Here is a 16,633-nt window from a genome sequence, read left to right as displayed (position 1 = left end):
TCTTGCTCGGAAAATTTATACTTTTCCTTCAAGTTTGTGAAAATTCTTCTGAAATACATGTTGAGAAAGGTACGTATAGCAATTCTCTCTCTCTCTCTCTCTCTCTCTCTCTCTCTCTCTCTCTCTCTCTCTCTCTCTCTCTCTCTCTCTCTCTCTCTCTCTCTCAAGATAATCACAATATTCATTGACAGCATAAAAGTTTCACCTTTTCTTTCTCTTCCTTATCTTCTTCCTTCTCCTCCTCCTGTTGCTTCTTCCTCCTCTTACCTTCACTTTATCTCTTTATCTGTCTGTCTTTATATCTCTCTAGCTATCTATCTATCTATCTATCTATCTATCTGTCTATCTATCTGTCTGTCTGTCTGTCTATCCGTCTGTCTGTCTGTCTGTCTGTCTATTTATCTACCTATCCATCTATCTATCTTTCTATCTATCCAATTATGTATGTATGCATGTACCTATATATCTATCTATCTGTCTTTCTATCTATCTATCTCTCCTTGGTAATGAGAACAACAGAGGAAAGGGAAAAAAAACAATATTTTTTCACTTTTTTCTTTCTCAAGATTTCTTTCCATTCACTTTAGCCACTTCACAATACCTTATTTGACTCGTCAGCTTGTCTATCTGTCTGTCTGTCTGAGTGTCTGCCTGTATATCGGTGTCGGTGCCTTTGTCTTGTCTTTAGGGAAATGTCTTTCTGTTTATCTGTCTGTCTGTGTGTGTGTGTGTGTGTGTGTGTGTGTGTGTGTGTGTGTGTGTTTCGAAAATTTAAAAACTAATTTGTGATGTAGCATATTCTCTAATTAAGTTTTCTCTCTCTCTCTCTCTCTCTCTCTCTCTCTCTCTCTCTCTCTCTCTCTCTCTCTCTCTCTCTCTCTCTCTCTCTCTCTCTCTCTCTCTCACACACACACACACACACACACACACACACACACACACACACAGAAAGCGAAACAGGCATAACCCTTCACCCCGAAGCACCACCACCACCACCACCACCACCGACACCACCATCACTACCATCACCAGTACAGCCAGCCAATGTGCTGCCGCCGTGTTTCAGCCAATGAGAGGCGTGTAAACCGGCGTGTCATCGGGTCACAAGGCTGTCAGGGTATATAAAGGGGAGCAGGAAACAGACATTCACACTTCTTCTTGCTGCCGCCAACATGGTAAATACTCTTGTCTGTCTGTGTGTGTGTCTAGCAGGCTATCTATTGGTGAATCTGTTGGGGTATCTATCGGTGTGTTTTATTAGTATTGTCTGTCTTGCTATCTATCTATCGGTTTAGTTTTTCTATCTGTATTTGTACATTGCTTTCTTGTCTCCTCTCCTCCTTTCTTCCTCTGTCTATCCGTCTGTCTATCTGTGGTTCTATCTATCAGTATCTTTTATCTACTTTTTTTCTGATTTCTTCCTTACCTCATCTTTTTTTTTTCTATTGTATTGCTTTCTTTTGTATCTGTCTGTCTGTCTGCCTGTCTCTCTCTTATATATTGGCTATAGACGTCTATCTGTCTTATTATGTATAGCTTTTTATCTATGTTTATCTTTTTATTTCTCCTGTTTTTTTTTTTTTTACTTAATTTTTTTCCGTTTTCTTTCAGTTAGACGTAGTTACATTGTCTCTTTCATCCTGTTTGTGCCTGTCTTTATCTCTCCTCGTGTGTATGTCTGTTTCTTGTATATGTGTGTGGATATCATTGTCTTTCTCTCTCTCTCTCTCTCTCTCTCTCTCTCTCTCTCTCTCTCTCTCTCTCTCTCTCTCTCTCTCTCTCTCTCTCTCTCTCTCTCTCTCCCCTGGAATTTTTCCTACTTTCTCTTTTGAAATTCTTGTCTTTGTTCCTTTTTTTTCTTTTCCTCTCCTTGTCATCTCCTTTTGTTTCTTGGTTTCATAATTACTAGTTTTTTTATCGTCTTTTTTTTTCCTTTTAGCTTCCTGTTTTCTTTTCTACTTTTTTTCACTAATTCCTTTTCATCTTACGCACTTAATTTCGCTGTCCTTTTGTTATTTCTTCTTTTTTTTCTCCCTCTCTCTCTCCGTCTCCCTCCCTTTCTTTCTTTGTCACATTCATCCCTGCTTTCTCTTTCCCTTCCTCCCTCCTCCCTCATCTGTTCTACTTTCATCAAGATTACATATATTATTATTACTTCTATCGTTTATTCTTTTCTTCTCAACATTTCTTACTTTCTCTCCTTCATTTCCTTTCTTCATATTTCATTTTATTCCAACGTTTATTCTTTGCTTCTTTTATTTTCTCTCGTTTGACATTCCTCTCACTTTCTTTTTCATTTCCTGTCATCTATTTTTCTTTTTGTGTTTGTTTTGTTTTGCTTTTTTTGCTTTTTTTCGCTTTTTTTTTTCTTTGGCAGGACATGAACCCTAATTTTTTTTAACTCTATTCCTGTCTCTTGCTTTCTTTTTTTCTGTTTTCTTTTCTCACCGATTTATTTTACGATTTTTCCTTTTATTATCTTCACAGTTTACAGTTAAGTAACTTACTTGCACTAACTGTTTTCCTCTTAATGTCAGACTGCTGTACTAAGTATGTTTCCATGCGAGTGTTAAAGGTTAAGAGAGAAAAAAAAACATTATTGAACGTAAGAATGTTAATAATCAGTGTGTAAAATTGTCTTTTATTGGCGATTTATCAAGTTCATTTGTGATGTAGTTATTAGCTGAGGTTAGTAAGTAGTAGTAGTAGTAGTAGTAGTAGTAGTAGTAGTAGTAGTAGTAGTAGTAGTAGTATCTTTGACTCGACCTGTTTCAAGAGAGAGATTTCAAAGCTTTTCAGATTCTGGATTATCGTTTTTTTTTTCCCCTCACTGTATTCTATAGGGACTGATATTTCCGTGGGCATTTTTTTATATATATATATATTTTTTGCGATAGTAGTGGTGATGGTGGTGGTGGTGGTTGTGGTGGTGGTGGTGGTAACGGTGTAAACTGGTCTGTGTTTACAATTTATCAAGTACGTCAATAGTAAAGTTATCAGTTAAAGTCAGAATGCATGGAGTAAGAGAGGAGGAAGAGGCAAAAGGGGCAGAGTAAGAGTTTAAAGGCAAAGGTGAAGTTGTTACAGTTACCAGGAAGAATAGAGAACGATAAGAGGAGGAAGGGGAAGGAGAAGGAGAAGAAGAAATTGAAACCAAAAGTGAATTATTGGTCCAAGCTAGGAGGAAAAAAATGGAGAGTGATACGAGGATGAGGAAGAGGAAGAGATTGAAAGCAAGAGTGAATTATTATGTTAGGAAAAATGTAGTGTATTGCGAGCTGGAAGAGAGAGAAGAGGAAGAGGGAGAGGAAGCGATAGAAAGTTTATATAATGATTTGAAGACTTCCGTCATTACCCGGAAAAGGAAAGGGAAAAAATAGAAAACGAAAAATTAAAGTTTAATCCAGATTTTCGTCACTTTCTTCTCTTTTTTTCTCCTACTACAAAATCCTCCTCCTCCTCCTCCTCCTCCTCCTCCTCCTTGCTATGCTGTCCTGTTTCTCTGCCCTGTAGCTAGTTAGTAGTAGTTACCAGACAGTCTTGCAAGGACCAAAAGGTCTGTTGCTGTTTGGTTTTCCTTTGTATTCCTTTGTATTCCTCTTCTTCCTCCTCTTCCTCATCTTTCCCTCAACTATCTTCGTTAACACACCAAATACAACCCAAAGAGAGAGCAAGAGACAAAATAAATAAATAAATAAATAAATAAATAATGGTCTAAGAAATTTCAATGCATGTTAAGTAGTAATCCAAAGACTAATTGTAAGTGCGAGAGGTTTCTGCAGCACGCCAGCCGCCACATGCACACTGTCTCACCCTCTCCTCTGTGGTCTAAATGTTTGGTCTTTTTTGCCATATTTTTTTCCACATTTACTTTTCTTCCCCTTTTACTGACTCTTTTTTTCTCTCCTTTTAGTTGTTTTGTCTTTTGTGAAATGATCTATTTTTTTCATTTTTTTCCGCTTTCGTTTTTTACTTTTGCTGTATAGAAGTTTTTTTTTATTTTTTTCAGTTTTCCTTTTTATTCTCCAAGTTTTTTTTCACTTTTTCATCTTTCTTTTCCTATTTTCATTGTATATGTTTTCCGTTTTCCTTCATTTTTGCCGGTTTTTTTCCTATTCCTCAATCATTTTCCTTCATTTCCTTTATTTCTACAAGTACTACAGACTTACTTTTCGTCATCTTTTCCCTTTCCCATATTTTTTTCCTTTATCCCCTTGATCTCCATCCATTTTCCTTATTCCCTTTCGTTTTTTCCCCGCATCTTTCCCTAGTATCCACCCTGCCCACATAGTTTACTTTGCTCCACCCTCCGCGCTAAGGAAAACGAGCAACGAAAGTCAGACTACAGTAAAGACTCAATAAGGGAAAGTAAATGAAGAGCTTTCCCCTTTCTCATCCTTTCCCAGACATGACGTAGCTTATCAATGCAAATGTTGTGAATGCAAATAAAGGAAACCGGTTAATGTAGTTCATTATTCAACCAGCTCACTGTTTCTTATTGTGTGGTGGGTCTCTCTCTCTCTCTCTCTCTCTCTCTCTCTCTCTCTCTCTCTCTCTCTCTCTCTCTCTCTCTCTCTCTCTCTCTCTCTCTCTCTCTCTCTTTGTTCCTCCTTTTCTTCAGTTTTCTTCTTTTTTTGTCCTCTTCATTCACAACAGCACTTTTTTGTAACGTCTTCAGCCTCCTCTTCCTCTTTCTTCTTCTTCTTATTATTATTATTATTATTTTTAGTAGTAGTAGTAGTAGTAGTAGTAGTAGTAGTAGTAGTAGTAGTATGAGCATTATTATTATTATTATTATTATCATTATTATTATTAACTGCATCCCGCCTTCCAGAGGTTAGCGCCTTGCCTGCTGGTGGCTCTGCTCGTCACCTGCTGCTCCTCCTCGGGGATTGGCAGCTATGGTGGAGGGGGCTGCATTGGAGGCCACTGTGGAGGAGGCAGCGGAGGGTTCGGTGGAGGAAGGGGTGGTGGAGGCTACGGTGGATCAAGCCGAGGTTTCGTCAGCGTCTCTCACTCCGGCTCATCACGTGGAGGCTATGGCGGCGGAAGAGGCAGAGGTGGTGGTATTGTAGTGACCTCAGGTGGAGGAGGTGGAGGCTACGGTGGTGGATCATTCGGCATCGGCAGCGGAGGTGGTGGATTCGGAGGTGGATCCATCATTGGTGGTGGAGGAGGTGGAGGCTACGGAGGTGGAAGAGGTGGAAGTAGCTCAGTAGTGGTCTCAGGTGGATCCGGTGGAGGATACGGAAGTGGATCAGTCGGTATCGGCGGTATTGGAGGTGGAGGATTCGGAGGTGGATCGGTCGGTATCGGCAGTGGAGTAGGTGGAGGATACGATGGATCAAGTGGTGGATCAGCCATCATTGGTGGTGGTGGAATTGGAGGACACGGAGGTGGATCAGTCGGCATAGGCGGTGGAGTAGGTGCAGGATACGGTGGATCAGTCAGCATCGGTGGTGGAGGAATTGGAGGTGGATCAAGTGGAGGATACGGTGGATCAAGTGGATCTATCGGCATCGGAGGTGGAGGTGGAGGATACGATGGTGGATCAATCGGCATCGGCAGCGGAGGTGGTGGATTCGGAGGTGGATCAATCGGCATCGGAGGTGGAAGTGGATACGATAGTGGATCAATCGGCATCGGAAGTGGAGGATTCGATGGTGGATCAATCGGCATCGGAGGTGGAGGTGGATACGATGGTGGATCAATCGGCATCGGAGGTGGAAGTGGAGGATTCAGTGGTGGATCATTCGGCATCGGAGGTGGAGGTGGATACGATGGTGGATCTGTCGGCATCGGAGGTGGAAGCGGAGGATTCAGTGGTGGATCATTCGGCATCGGAGGTGGAAGTGGAGGATACGGTGGATCAGGTGGATCTATCAGTATCGGAGGTGGAGGTGGATACGATGGTGGATCAATTGGCATCGGAGGTGGAAGTGGAGGATTCGGTGGTGGATCAATCGGCATCGGAGGTGGAGGTGGATACGATGGTGGATCAATCGGCATCGGAGGTGGAGGATTCGATGGTGGATCACTCGGCATCGGAGGTGGAAGTGGAAGCTACGGTGGATCTAGTGGTGGATCAGTCGTCATCGGCGGTGGAGGAGGTGGAAGCTACGGATCAAGTGGAGGATTCGGAGGTTCATCACTCGGCATCGGAGGTGGATCCATCAGCATTGGAGGTGGAGGTGGAAGCTACGGTGGTGGATCAGGTGGAAGTGGAATCGTCACCAGCAGTTATGCAGTTCCCGTGGTCACTTCAGGAAGAGGGAAATACTAGAAAGAGGAGCTGTCGCGTGTGGAGAAATAAGTGGAATAAAGTCCACCACTCCACCAATCCACCAGTCCACTTTGCCAACTCAATCTCACTTCACTAATATAACAAAAACCTAATACTCCACATCAGCAGTTTCCTGATCCACCTCACCTTCCACATCCATAATCAGCAAGAAAGAAGTACAGGTGGAAGGAGAAAGAGAAAATGGTAAAAAGTGGATGAAGGAAAGTGGACTGGAGGAAGAAAAAGAGAAAATCAAAAATACTAACAAAGTATAAACTTATAATCCATCTACCTTTACCTCACTTTCCACTCAGACGTCCACATTAGTATCCACACACTACTCCACCTTGACCCTTCCTTCCACACCACCCCGCCCCATCAACCCTCCACCCTTCCACCCTCCACATCATCTACTGTTAGAAGATGGAGCAGACACTCACCTTCCCTCCACCTTTTTTTTTCCTTCATCACCATTTAAGTTGTTGAAAAATTTGTACCCTTTCCTTCACTATCCTGAGTCTTTTCATCGCCTTTTCCTCCTCTGTAGATGAGTATGTAGAAAGTTAACATTTTTTTTTTCCTCTTTTCACGCTAATCTGTTAAACTCGCGAACAAATGAGCGAAACGATGTACTCAGTAATAAAGTGTTTAAGTTGTCTTTGTGTCTGTGATTTGCGTCTCCTCCCATCCCAAAGAGAGAGAGAGAGAGAGAGAGAGAGAGAGAGAGAGAGAGAGAGAGAGAGAGAGAGAGAGAGAGAGAGAGAGAGAGAGACTATTTGCCACATCATGTAACTCTGCATGAAAGATAAATTATGGGGTCAAGTTTGGGTGGAGAGAGAGCGAGCAAGCGAGAGAGAGAGAGAGAGAGAGAGAGAGAGAGAGAGAGAGAGAGAGAGAGAGAGAGAGAGAGAGAGAGAGAGAGAGGATATCAGCCACAACATGTATCTCAAATCAGACAGATAAATTGAACCGTCACTTCCAGAGAGAGAGAGAGAGAGAGAGAGAGAGAGAGAGAGAGAGAGAGAGAGAGAGAGAGAGAGAGAGTGGAAGTGGAGGAGGAGGAACAGGAAAGATGAAGCAAAAACCTCTTACCTGCCTTTCACTTTTATCATCCTCTCTCTCTTTCTCTCTATTTTTTTCTATTTCTCTTTCTTACAACATGAAAGTGTGGACAGAGAGAGAGAGAGAGAGAGAGAGAGAGAGAGAGAGAGAGAGAGAGAGAGAGAGAGAGAGAGAGAGAGAGAGAGAGAGAGAGAAGGGAAAAATAGATTAATGATTCCTTTGTGAATGTGATGTGGATGAATTAATGATGGAATGGGAAAGGAACAGATGATAGTAGTGGTAGTAGTAGTAGTAGTAGTAGTAGTAGTAGTAGTAGTAGTAGTAGTAGTAGTAGTAGTAGTTGTTGTTGTTGTAGTAGTTGTTGTTGTAATAATAATAATGATAAGGATGATGGTAATGGAGGTATAGGAGACAGATTTCACTATCACTTGTTACTTAAATTACTTACATGTCTGTGTGTGTGTGTGTGTGTGTGTGTGTGTGTGTGTGTGTGTGTGTGTGTGTGTTAATTTATGTCAAAATTAATTTATTGCTGTTGAATAATGGATGTAGTATTATCTCTCTCTCTCTCTCTCTCTCTCTCTCTCTCTCTCTCTCTCTCTCTCTCTCTCTCTCTCTCTCTCTCTCTCTCTCTCTCTCTCTCTCTCTCTCTCTCTCTCTCGACAGGTTATATCCAACATTATTATATTAACTAAGTCCCCCCTTTTACTCCACCTATTAGTGTCCTATTTTACAGTGAGGGAGAGAGAGAGAGAGAGAGACAGAGAGAGACAGAGAGAGAGAGAGAGAGAGAGAGAGAGAGAGAGAGAGAGAGAGAGAGAGGAGGGGGGGCAAGAAAAAGAGTGGCATGATTCGTAAACTCAGAAGATTTTTTATTAATTTGTTAGTTTTGCTGTTGTTGTTGTTGTTGGTGGTGTTGCTGTTGTTGTTGTTGTTGTTGTTGTTGTTGTTGCTGTTCTTGTTGTTGTTGTTGTTGTTGTTGTTGCTGTTGCTGTTGTTGTTGTATTATTACTACTACTACTACTACTACTACTACTACTACTACTATACCACTACCATTAGCACGACCCTCATTATTACTATCACTCTTAACATCATCTGGTCCGCCTTGGCTTTAACCTGTTATGCATTTACTCATTCACTTACTTATTTTTACTTTTTGGCCACCTGTTGTGAAATCAAGGTGTAATTATCTTCATTCACCTTATTTTTTTCCCAAATTATCAGTATGACTTTCTCTTTGTCTCGTATTTACAAAGAAAAAAAGTTTCGACATATTTAGGTCTAGAGAGAGAGAGAGAGAGAGAGAGAGAGAGAGAGAGAGAGAGAGAGAGAGAGAGAGAGAGATTGTTATAGTATTTGGAAAAATGTATATATTTGTAAATTTTGTGTCGATATTTTACGAAAGAAACAAAACAAATCTTGGGACTGAAAAAAAATGTGATTCTAATATTGAAACTTTAGAAAAAAAAATAATAATAGGAAGTATGAGAGAATAAGGGAAAGAAGGAAGAATGAGAAGGAAGATTAGGAATAATAGAAAACAAAGAAGTGATGAGACATTGAAAATAAAAAAAAATAAAAAAAAATGAAGAGGAATAAAATCCATTATTCTCTTTCAGTTATTTTACTCGACGAAAACTGAAAATAAAAGAGAAAAAAATAAGAAGGAAGTTTAAAGATGGACAAGACTGAAAGAAAAAAAAGTAAATTAAAGGGAAAAAATAAGCTATATATATATATATATATATATATATATATATATATATATATATATATATATATATATATATATATATATATATATATATATATATATATATATATATCATCAGAGAGAGAGAGAGAGAGAGAGAGAGAGAGAGAGAGAGAGAGATGGTATAAAGGAATATAATCAATCACAAACATTTTTTTACATTTTTATTCGTACACAATACGCAATAAATACTCGCGGAAGCTTAACTTAACAGACAACAGATAAACAGAAACAAGACAAAGTAAAAGCGGAATCACACGGAAACGAAACTAAAAATTAACAATAGAAACGAGTATTTTTCATTCAACGTACAGGTATTACCTTCTTCCCCTCTCCCTCTCCCTCTCTCCAGCCAAGACCAAAAGTGAAGGACAGGTGAGGTTAGCTGCTCTCAGGTGTCTGATTACTGGTACTCTATCCCCAGGTGCTCCTCCGCCTACCTGTGACGTGTTAGGTAATTACGAGTGTCAAAGGTGAAACTAATATGAATGAAATTACTTGTTCTGTTACAACTATTACTATTATTATCAGTGCTGGCTGGCAAACAGGTAAAGGTAGTATATAAAATTAGTTTATTGTTACTATTATTCTTATTATTGGTCTTATTTGTGTTGTGTTTTTGTCATGAGGAATTTAGAAAGCATTACTGGTATTTGTGAAAGTACTGCCAGGTTGCTCTTGTCTTGAATCATTGCTGATATAAGAACTAGTTTCTACAAGTTTTCTTCGTGCTACCTGACCTTGCGTGCCCTAGACCGAGAGGACGTGTTTTGCTTGCTGTCAGTGAAATAAAAAGGGAGGACCAAGGATTCTTAAGTTATCCCCTGTAATACTGTACTTTCTGTTCCTCTCTATAGAAAACGGTGTGGTGAGAATGAAAGTGAGAGTTAATGTGTGTGTGTGTGTGTGTGTGTGTGTGTGTGTGTGTGTGTGTGCGTGTGTTCTTTGAGGGAGAATGAGGGATTCTTAAAGTTACTCCTGTAATATTCTCCATTCTCCCTCATAGAAAACGTTTTGTGGTTAGAATTACGTAAGTTTTCTCTTCTTCTATTGCTTTGTTCTGCTCACTTTTTTTTATTTTTCTGAACGCATGCGCAAGATGGATTTTGTGTGATTTTTTTCTTTGTTTAGTTGTTGCCATTTGAACTTTAATACTGAAACATGAACTGAATCCTTTAAAAAGATAATAAGAAAGGACAAGGTAATTCATACACTTTCTAATACTAACAATTTTTTTTTCTAACGGAGCAAGGTAAAAGGATTATTTCTGCTGTTTGTAATTCTTTCGTTTGTCTGTTTCTGTAATTTGTAAGCTTATATTTCTGTCTTTCAAATTACAGATAGACCTGCAGTTAATTTAGCAGACATTTTCATCCTTAAAATTACCGAAAAAGAAATCTACAGTTCTTTGTCTTTTCATTTAACAGTCTATGCATTTATCTTTTTCAGTCTTAGTGAAAAGAAGATAATTGCAATTCACTCTCTTCGTTAACTGACAGTGTTTCTTTCCTTCAGATTTAGAAAAATTCTCAAATCTTAATCTTTTCGTTAATTTACTATGCATTTCTATATTGCGAAGGAACAACAATGACAAAAAACTACAGATCTTTCTCTTTTTCGGTAACTGTATGTAGACGTCTTCAAAATTAACTAAAAAAAAAAAAAAATCTTCGTTTTTTTTTTTTTTTTTTTTTTTTTTTTTTTTTTTTTTTGTAACTGGCAACGCATTTTTTGTCCAAATAATCAAGAAAACAAACAACAATTTTCTCCCTCTGTCTTGATTAACTGACTAGAAACTGAGAGGAGACGGCGGAGCAACACTGAAAGCAAGCACTAGCAGTCAGGACGGCGGGGAAGCACCAGAGAGAGAATTAAGATGAGCGCTGGCAGAGGTGACTGGTTAAACTTGAGAACTGGGGGAGGGATGCGCGGTCCTGCTGTGGTGGGGGAGAAAGGGAAGCAGGAGCAGAAGGAACAGAAGTACCGAAAGGGTGACCAAAATATATATAATAACTTAAATGAAGAACTAGAAGAGGAGAGAGTGACTTCAATGGAAAATAACTAAGAGGATCATTTTTTTTATTTTCTACCGTGGCAAAAAAGGAAGGGCTGGATATTCATGTCACCCTTGCAATACTTCCCATTTTCCCCCATAGAAAACGAGATGTGGGAGGAATTTTCAGCGTAGATTAGTGGATGGGAGAGGGAATTTGGAGTGGTGGAATATGGAGAATGACGAAAAAATAATACTTTATGGAAGAGAGGCATTGAAGTGGAGAACAAAGTGTGGAGGAGGGAGGATAACTGAATATGTGGAAGTGAGTATAAGGGTACTGGAGGCTTCTGGGGTAAAGAAAACGGAGGTCATAGCGCTAGAGGGGAGATGACAGCGCTGAAGGGTAGGTCACAGTGCTGGAGGGAGGTCACAGCGTTGGTGGGAGGTCACAGGGCTAGGGAAGGTCACAGCGCTGAATGGTAGGTCACAGCGCTTCTTGTGTTTACTTGCCGTACATATGAGATGGAACAATTGGTTTCCACCCTCCATATGATAGTCCACCTCCTCCACCTCCTCCATGTACTCCGCTAGTGGAGTAGTCGTTGCTTGCCACTGGGGGAAGGTAGGAGCTGCTGATGGAACCTCCGCCACCTCCACCTCCGCTGTAGCCTACTCCTCCACCTCCACCTCCACCTCCACTGTAGCTTCCTCCACCAATTCCAATACCTCCTCCTCCTCCACCTCCACCTCCACTGTAGCCTCCTCCTCCGATGCCAATACCACCTCCACCTCCACCACCACTGTATCCTCCTCCACCTCCTCCTCCTCCTCCTCCAATTCCAATTCCACCTCCTCCACCAACAGAGTATCCAGTACTAGGTGGAACATAGTCTGCATCGATTGATACTCCACCTCCTCCTCCTCCTCCTCCTCCTCCTCCACTGTAACCTCCACCTCCTCCTCCTCCTCCTCCCAATACAATATCAACTCCTCCACCCACACCACCACCGTAACCTCCTCCTCCTACTCCTCCTCCGCCACCTCCACCTCCACCACTGTAACCTCCACCTCCTCCTCCAATTGCAATATCTCCTCCACCTCCTCCACCACTATAATCTCCGCCTACTCCTCCAATTCCAATACCTCCTCCACCTCCACCACTGTAACCTCCACCTCCTCCTCCAATTCCAATACCTCCACCTCCTCCACCACTGTAACCTCCACCTCCTCCTCCAATTCCAATATCTCCTCCACCTCCTCCTCCACCACTATAACCTCCGCCTACTCCTCCAATTCCAATACCTCCTCCACTTCCACCACTGTAACCTCCACCTCCTCCTCCAATAGCAATACCTCCACCTCCTCCACCACTGTAACCTCCACCTCCTCCTCCAATTCCAATATCTCCTCCACCTCCTCCTCCACCACTATAACCTCCGCCTACTCCTCCAATTCCAATATCTCCTCCACCTCCACCACTGTAATCTCCACCCCCTCCTCCAATTGCAATATCTCCTCCACCTCCACCTCCACCACTGTAGCCGCCACCTCCTCCTCCAATTGCAATACTTCCTCCACCTCCTCCACCACTGTAGCCTCCACCTACTCCGCCAATTCCAATATCTATTCCACCTCCTCCACCACTGTAACCTCCACCTCCTCCTCCAATTGCAATATCTCCTCCACCTCCTCCTCCACCACTATAATCTCCGCCTACTCCTCCAATTCCAATACCTCCTCCACCACCACCACTGTAACCTCCACCTCCTCCTCCAATTCCAATACCTCCACCTCCTCCACCACTGTAACCTCCACCTCCTCCTCCAATTCCAATATCTCCTCCACCTCCTCCTCCACCACTATAACCTCCGCCTACTCCTCCAATTCCAATATCTCCTCCACCTCCACCACTGTAATCTCCATCCCCTCCTCCAATTGCAATATCTCCTCCACCTCCACCTCCACCACTGTAGCCGCCACCTCCTCCTCCAATTGCAATACCTCCACCTCCTCCACCACTGTAACCTCCACCTCCTCCTCCAATTCCAATACCTCCTCCACCTCCACCACTGTAACCTCCACCTCCTCCTCCAATTGCAATATCTCCTCCACCTCCTCCTCCACCACTATAACCTCCACCTCCTCCTCCAATTGCAATACCTCCACCTCCTCCTCCACTTCCAATGCCTCCTCCACCTCCACCACCGTAACCTACACCTCCTCCTCCAATTCCAATACCTCCTCCACCTCCACCACTGTAACCTCCACCTCCTCCTCCAACTCCAATACCTCCTCCACCTCCACCACTGTAACCTCCACCTCCTCCTCCAATTGCAATATCTCCTCCACCTCCTCCTCCACCACTATAACCTCCACCTCCTCCTCCAATTGCAATACCTCCACCTCCTCCACCACTGTAATCTCCACCTCCTCCTCCAATTGCAATATCTCCTCCACCACTGTAACCTCCACCTCCTCCTCCAATTGCAATACCTCCACCTCCTCCACCACTGTAATCTCCGCCTACTCCTCCAATTCCAATACCTCCTCCACCTCCACCACTGTAATCACCACCCCCTCCTCCAATTGCAATATCTCCTCCACCTCCACCTCCACCACTGTAGCCGCCACCTCCTCCTCCAATTGCAATACTTCCTCCACCTCCTCCACCACTGTAGCCTCCACCTCCTCCTCCAATTCCAATACCTCCTCCACCTCCACCGCTATAACCTCCTCCTCCTCCTCCAATAGCAATACTTGCTCCACTTCCACCACCGTAACTTCCTCCACCTCCTCCTCCAATTCCAATACCTCCTCCACCTCCTCCACCACTATAGCCTCCTCCTCCTCCTCCTCCTCCTCCTCCTCCTCCTCCTCCAGAATAACCCTTAGTCACAACTGGAGGGAGATAGGAACTGCTGATGGAACTTCCACCTCCTCCACCACTGTATCCAACTCCTCCACGTCCTCTTCCACCTCTTCTACTGTATCCTCGGCCTCTTCCACCTCGTCTTCTTCCCACAATGGGGCCTGAATATCCTTGCCTGATGACTCCAGAAGATCCACGCACTGATGATCCAAATCCAAATCCTCCACCTCCTCCTCCACCTCCTCCTCCACCTGAGTAAGCATTGCTCACTACAGGAGGGAGATATGAACTACTGATGGAACCTCCAACTCCTCCTCCACCTCCACCTCCTCCACCCAGAGAAGTAGCAGAGTATCCTGTGCTCACAACTGGAGGAGAGTAATCACCTCCACCGCCACCACCACAGCCTCCTCCTCCTCCTCCTCCACCTAAGCCGTAGTCACCACCACAACCACCTCCACCTCCTCCACCTCCACCGATATCAGAGTAGCCGGGAGTCACAACTGGTGGAACGTAAGCATCATCCACAGGTCCTCCACTGTAGCCTCCACCACCTCCTCCTCCTCCTCCTCCTCCTCCTCCTACTCCTCCTCCACCAGATGAAGAATAGTCTGGACCGGAGAAGATTCCATCTCCTTTCACTCCTCCTCCTCCTCCTCCTCCTCCTCCTACTCCTACTCCTACTCCTATTCCTCCTCCTCCTCCTCCTCCAACTGTAGAATAGTCAGTGCCTATTACTGGGCCAGAGTAGCCTCCACCTCCTCCACCTCCTCCTCCACCTCCTCCTCCACCTGAGTAATCATTGTTCACTACAGGAGGGAGATATGAACTGCTGATGGAACCTCCACCTCCTCCACCTCCACTGTACCCACCTCCTCCTCCACCTCCTCCTCCACCACCACCAGAAGGACCAGTATAATCTACAGCTATGTCCGGACCAGAATAACCTCCACCTCCTCCACCTACACCCCCACCTCCACCTCCTCCTCCTCCTCCTCCACTGTAGCTTACTCCACCTCCTCCTCCACCACCAACAGATGGAACACCGTAATCACTGGCAATTTCTGGGCCAGAATATCCTCCACCTCCTCCTCCTCCTCCTCCTCCTCCTCCTCCATAGCCAATTCCACCTCCACCTCCACCTCCTCCTCCACCAATAGATGAACTAGAATATCCAATGTCTATATCTGGAGCAGAGTAGCCTCCACCTCCTCCTCCACCACCACCACCTCCTCCACTGTATCCACCGGCGCTCACTGAGGGAACAGAGTAGCCTCCACCTCCTCCTCCACCTCCACCACCTCCTCCACCAAATCCACCGGCGCTAAGTGATGGAGCAGAATAGCTTCCACCTCCTCCACTTGTCCTGATGGGTGGACCATAGTAACCGGACTGGGACGAATGCACTAATCCACCTCTTGCTGCGGTGATCCTCAAGATTTTTCCTCCACCACCGTAGCCTCCACCTCCACCTCCACCTCCACCGCCGCCATGACTCCCGCCTCCACTTCCGTAGCTAGGGCCGTATGTAGCGCAGGCGGTGGAGAGGAGCAGGGCCAAGTGGAATCCCTGAAGTCCTCCACCCTGAAATGAGAAGGAAAAAAGTGGAGTTTCTTGAAGTGGAGCTTAGAGAAGTGGATTAATTACAAGGATTTCAGTAATTCTAATTCACTTCTTTTTTATTTTATTTTATTTATTTATTTTTTTTTTTTTTGTTATTCCATGTCTTCCCTTCATCCACATGTCCTTTACATCACTCCTTTATCCACTATCCCTTTTAATTATCCATCCACATTCTTTAATTATCCTCTGAATCATCCTTTTATCCACATCTCCGTTTTCCTTAAATTATTCCTTATAGTCTTCCCTTTCTTCTCTTCCTCGTTTTCATGAGTCATTTTCTTTCCTTTATCCGTCCTCCTCTCTCTCCTTTCCTTCATATTATTCTTCCTTTTCATTTATTTTCCCCTCCTCTTCCTCGCCATATCTCTCCTAATTCCTCTTTACTAATTTATTCTTTCCCTCTCTCGTTTTTTTTTTCCTTATCCTTCTTTCCCTTTAGCCAAATCCTACTCCTTTATTTATTCCTTATTTTTTTCTGCCTTACTTTCTTACTAGTTTACTTTCATTCTACTTTTTTTTTTTCTTTCTTTTTTTTAACTTTCACTGAATCTTCCAGTCATTTTCTCACTTTATTTGTATTTTTACTCTACTTTTTATTTATTTTTATTTGAACTTTCACATGATTTCTCACTATTTTCTTTTTTTTTATTTTTGCCTTACTCTGCACTTAAGTTTACATTTTTTCTTTCTTTTTTTCTTTTTTTTCTTTTTTTTTACTTTTTTTTTACCTAACTCCTCTTCCCTCTTATTATTTCCTCACCCACTTGACGCTCCCTTTAAACACCCCACCCCCACTCCCCACCTCCCCTCCTCCTTACTTTCATCACTTTCTCTTATTTCCCGCCCTCACCCCTCACCCTTTTTCCCTCCCTGACCTCTTCAACTACACCTCAACATCACTTTCTGACACCTCCACACTCCACCTGTCCACTCGACTCCACTCCACTTCACTCTCTCATTGCCTCCACATCCGCTTCATCTGAATTCATCCATTTGTCAACACTTTCTTTTCTTTTTTTTTCTTCCTTTTTTTTGACAAGGCAA

The 16,633-nt window shown here is 43.1% G+C and overlaps 2 protein-coding genes across 2 annotated transcripts in view; one reads left to right on the top strand and one right to left on the bottom strand.

Moving 5' to 3' along the window:
• Positions 1-3,011: 3,011 nt before the first annotated feature.
• LOC135110116 (uncharacterized) lies at positions 3,012-6,283 on the top strand. The gene is made up of 2 exons (XM_064022072.1): positions 3,012-3,020; positions 4,835-6,283. The coding sequence occupies exons 1-2, from the start codon at positions 3,012-3,014 to the stop codon at positions 6,281-6,283; spliced, it is 1,458 nt and encodes a 485-aa protein (XP_063878142.1).
• Positions 6,284-9,981: 3,698 nt separating this feature from the next.
• The window catches only part of LOC135110465 (uncharacterized PE-PGRS family protein PE_PGRS54-like), a 7,212-nt gene continuing 560 nt past the window's right edge, over positions 9,982-16,633 (bottom strand). Inside the window, exon 2 of the mRNA XM_064022822.1 lies at positions 9,982-15,550. Within this exon, the coding sequence (XP_063878892.1) occupies positions 11,600-15,550 (3,951 nt within the window). The 3' untranslated portion in view covers positions 9,982-11,599. The remainder of the gene's footprint in view (positions 15,551-16,633) is intronic.

Source organism: Scylla paramamosain, chromosome 20, assembly GCF_035594125.1.
Source record: "Scylla paramamosain isolate STU-SP2022 chromosome 20, ASM3559412v1, whole genome shotgun sequence".
NCBI classification, from domain to species: domain Eukaryota; kingdom Metazoa; phylum Arthropoda; class Malacostraca; order Decapoda; family Portunidae; genus Scylla; species Scylla paramamosain.
This window is presented reverse-complemented; position numbering and strand designations above follow the sequence as displayed.